General features: G+C 39.0%; 1 protein-coding gene across 1 annotated transcript in view; it reads left to right on the top strand.

Annotated features, from left to right (window-relative positions):
• Positions 1-386, top strand: part of ndufs3 (NADH:ubiquinone oxidoreductase core subunit S3) — a gene marked incomplete in the record, with an annotated part of 6,851 nt that extends 6,465 nt beyond the window's left edge. The window contains 1 exon segment of the mRNA XM_014021424.1: positions 108-386. Coding sequence (XP_013876878.1) covers positions 108-278 — 171 coding nt within the window.
• Between the last annotated feature and the right edge of the window lie 2,794 nt (positions 387-3,180).

Genomic DNA, 3,180 nt, shown 5'->3' with positions numbered 1-3,180 from the left:
TATATGTTTATTAAATAAAGTCTAATGTTACAACTAATCATGGATCCCTTTAAAAGTTTTCCTTGAGTTATTTTTTTCGTAAACTGAATAGATGTTTTTGACTGCAGGTTCGTTATGACGATGAGGTGAAGCGTCTGGTGTTGGAGCCCCTAGAGCTGGCACAGGAGATGAGGAAGTTTGACCTGAACACGCCCTGGGAGGTGTTCCCGAACTACCGAGAGGCCAACGAGCCTGCACCAAAGCTGGAGGCTGGTGACACCGCCCCGGAGAAGAAGTGATGGTTCAGTCCTCGCACACTTCATCAGCATCACGCCCTGTTTGTTTGTCTTATTGTGGGAAACCCCACTTGAAATATTTATGTAAATAAAAATACTAAGACAAAGTTATCCGATGTTTTCAAAGTGTTTTGTTTTTATGTAGAGTCAAATCTTTAAGTTGGAGAAAAATTACTTATAAAAAAGTTTTTTTCTTTATTCCTCATGAACAAAACTTGGACTTGAGAGCTTGAGGGTTCTGCACAGTCTCTGTTCCCAGGACTGAGCTCTGCTGGACACACATCTCTGAGCTTGTTCCTGTTGGAGCCACTCTTCTAGTTTGGGGATCASAGCACTGAGAGCTCTGATRATAACTGACACTTTACCTCAACTGTGCATCTCGCAAACATACAGTACGTCACCGGTGTGTGATGACATTTACAAATGACAAAAATAGAGGAAACTTTACAGTTAAACTCCTCACAGCTTCTCCATTTCCTTTTTCAACTTTTAAAAAACTGGAAACGTGTAGTTTTCTCATTGAGAACATTTTCTCAGTTCAAAATTAGTGTGGAATTTTAATGAGAAGTTTATTTATGTGACCTTGATTCACGTGCAAATTAATCTACAAGCCCATCACAATGGACAGTCAGGGTCTTTGTTTGCCTTGGTCACAATGAAGGAAGTTTTGTGATTAACTGATTAATTTTAGCTACAGTCTTATGTTTTACACTTTGTGATCAGTAATCATTTACTTCAGACAGGGAGAGGCTCAGTATGTTTCTACTTCATACATCCCTCCTTTGCAGGAAAAACAAAGWCTTGTTGGCATACTACTGTAACAGTGCTGATGTAAACGGTACAGTGACCAGGATGTTCCATTAAATGTTTAGTGCTGTAGGGACATGTGGACTCTTAGGTTTWGGGTCAAACATGAACAGTGAGCATAAATTGAGTTTTTAGAGCTGAACAATAAAGCTTTTTACACTGGGAACTAACATGTTTTCTGCACAGTTGATTGGGCCTCCAATTCCTGAACATGTTCTTACAAGAGAGATGTTTTGGTCACATGCATAAAGGTGTGAATTAAAGTAAAACTTGATCAGGCTTTATGATGTGGTTTGAAAGCTGATATCAGACCTCTTCTTCTATTTCAAGTGAGTTTTTACCTTTGATGTGAATGGCTTTCTTTAACACTCTCAAACTATCGGGCCTCCCTTTTTAAAATACGAACATATTCTGAAAACTGTCCCCATATCCTTGAGGCAGAGGCTCACAGTTGAGTCTTGTCCTGTGTTGAGTGGTGTCTTTTTGTTTTGTTTTGTTTTACCATGTCCTGGATGACTGACTTACACCAGCATTTCTCAAACTTCTGATTGTCCTTCCTGAGTAATTCAGGTTGCTACATCACCACTGCCTTTGATGGGTTGTTGATGAGTAGGTTAGTCATCTTGTCTGTCAGTCTGCACCTGGAGGTCACACAGTTTGTTTTACATGTTTCACAAAAATATTAAGATGCTTTAAAATAGTTTTAGAAGTGAAAAGATCTGACCGTTGTTGCCGTCATGATAGGAGAGTCCAGAACACAGCCTCTTTCAGTGATTTTCTATAGAATACATTTAATTTCATGTAGGAAATGATGTATTGTTTATGGTGGCACTTTTTTTTATTCAGTTCCTTTGACATTTATACTGTTGATTTGCAGAACAAGGATGAGTGAGAGTAACTTGTGACATTTTCTTTTTGTAGTTGTTTTTTTTTAGATCATCACTGCAGCATCACTTCATGTATCGTCTGACCTTTTGTAGAACTTGATAAAAAATCCATTGCCCTTGGTAAAATACTGAATATGCTTTTTCTAAAGTCTGAGTTAAAAATCAAGTGCTCTATGAGCTTCCTCTAGCCCTCCTATCGTCCTCAAATATAAAAACAAATTTGGTCCTTGGGGTCAATCTGACCCCAGGGATATTTACCTTGTGAAAATGATTTATGGAATATTGTTGACTATGTTTATGTGACAGGCACTTTGTTTGTTAAATACATAAATAACTCCTTGAAAATCAGTGAGTTGACCTGTTTTCTAGCGCCACCATCAGGCCAAACCTTTAAATTAGAATTAATTTATCTTGAATTTTTCATACAAATCTTCTTAAATTTACTTCTCAACATTAATGACCACAAGTCTCGTTTTGGTGATGATGATAGGACCTTTACTGTAGCGCCACCATCAGAAAAACTTTCAGGTTGAGAGTACATTCATGATTCTCACAGAATGACCATGTCAACATCCAAGTCTTTCCAACWGTCCCCATATACACGCCTCCCCTCTAAATTTGTCATCCCAAGCACAATATTTTTTATAGATGGTGTTACAAAGAGCTCGAATGATGACTTGGTGCCATCAACATGGCTGACTGCATATCTGGTGGGCCTTGGAACCATTTTGATAATATTACTAGCCGATACGTCTACCCTGCTGCTTCAGTGGAGAAAGGCACCATAGTATCTTTCCATTTTTGGAAGAGATCATGTCTGCAGGTGGTTGAGAGACAACAGGAGGGTCAACACTCAGTATCAGGGACCTCCTGAACACAGTCCTCTGTCTCAGAGACAATCTCCTCTAAGTCACTTTCACTGTCCAAGAGCTTTTACAAAAAAAAAACATCTTTGACAGTAAATGTTTTCCCAGAAGACAGAGAGGGTGTGCAGATTGTAGTAAACTCGGAGCACAATGAGGAATGATTTGGATAGAGGACTGAGATGCAAGCTTTTATATTTGCTTCTCCCTGATTTTGCATGAAATACCAATGTCCTTGCAGTAATATCCCACTCTCCACAGTGTGGCAAAAAACAGTTCTACTTTGACAGGTGTGAGTTCAGAAGGTCACACACACACACACACACACACACACACACACACACACAC

This window comes from Austrofundulus limnaeus, unplaced genomic scaffold (genome assembly GCF_001266775.1).
Source record: "Austrofundulus limnaeus strain Quisiro unplaced genomic scaffold, Austrofundulus_limnaeus-1.0 Scaffold292, whole genome shotgun sequence".
Lineage (NCBI taxonomy): Eukaryota > Metazoa > Chordata > Actinopteri > Cyprinodontiformes > Rivulidae > Austrofundulus > Austrofundulus limnaeus.
The sequence above is the reverse complement of the archived record's forward strand: the minus strand, read 5'-3'. Positions and strand labels throughout refer to the sequence as shown.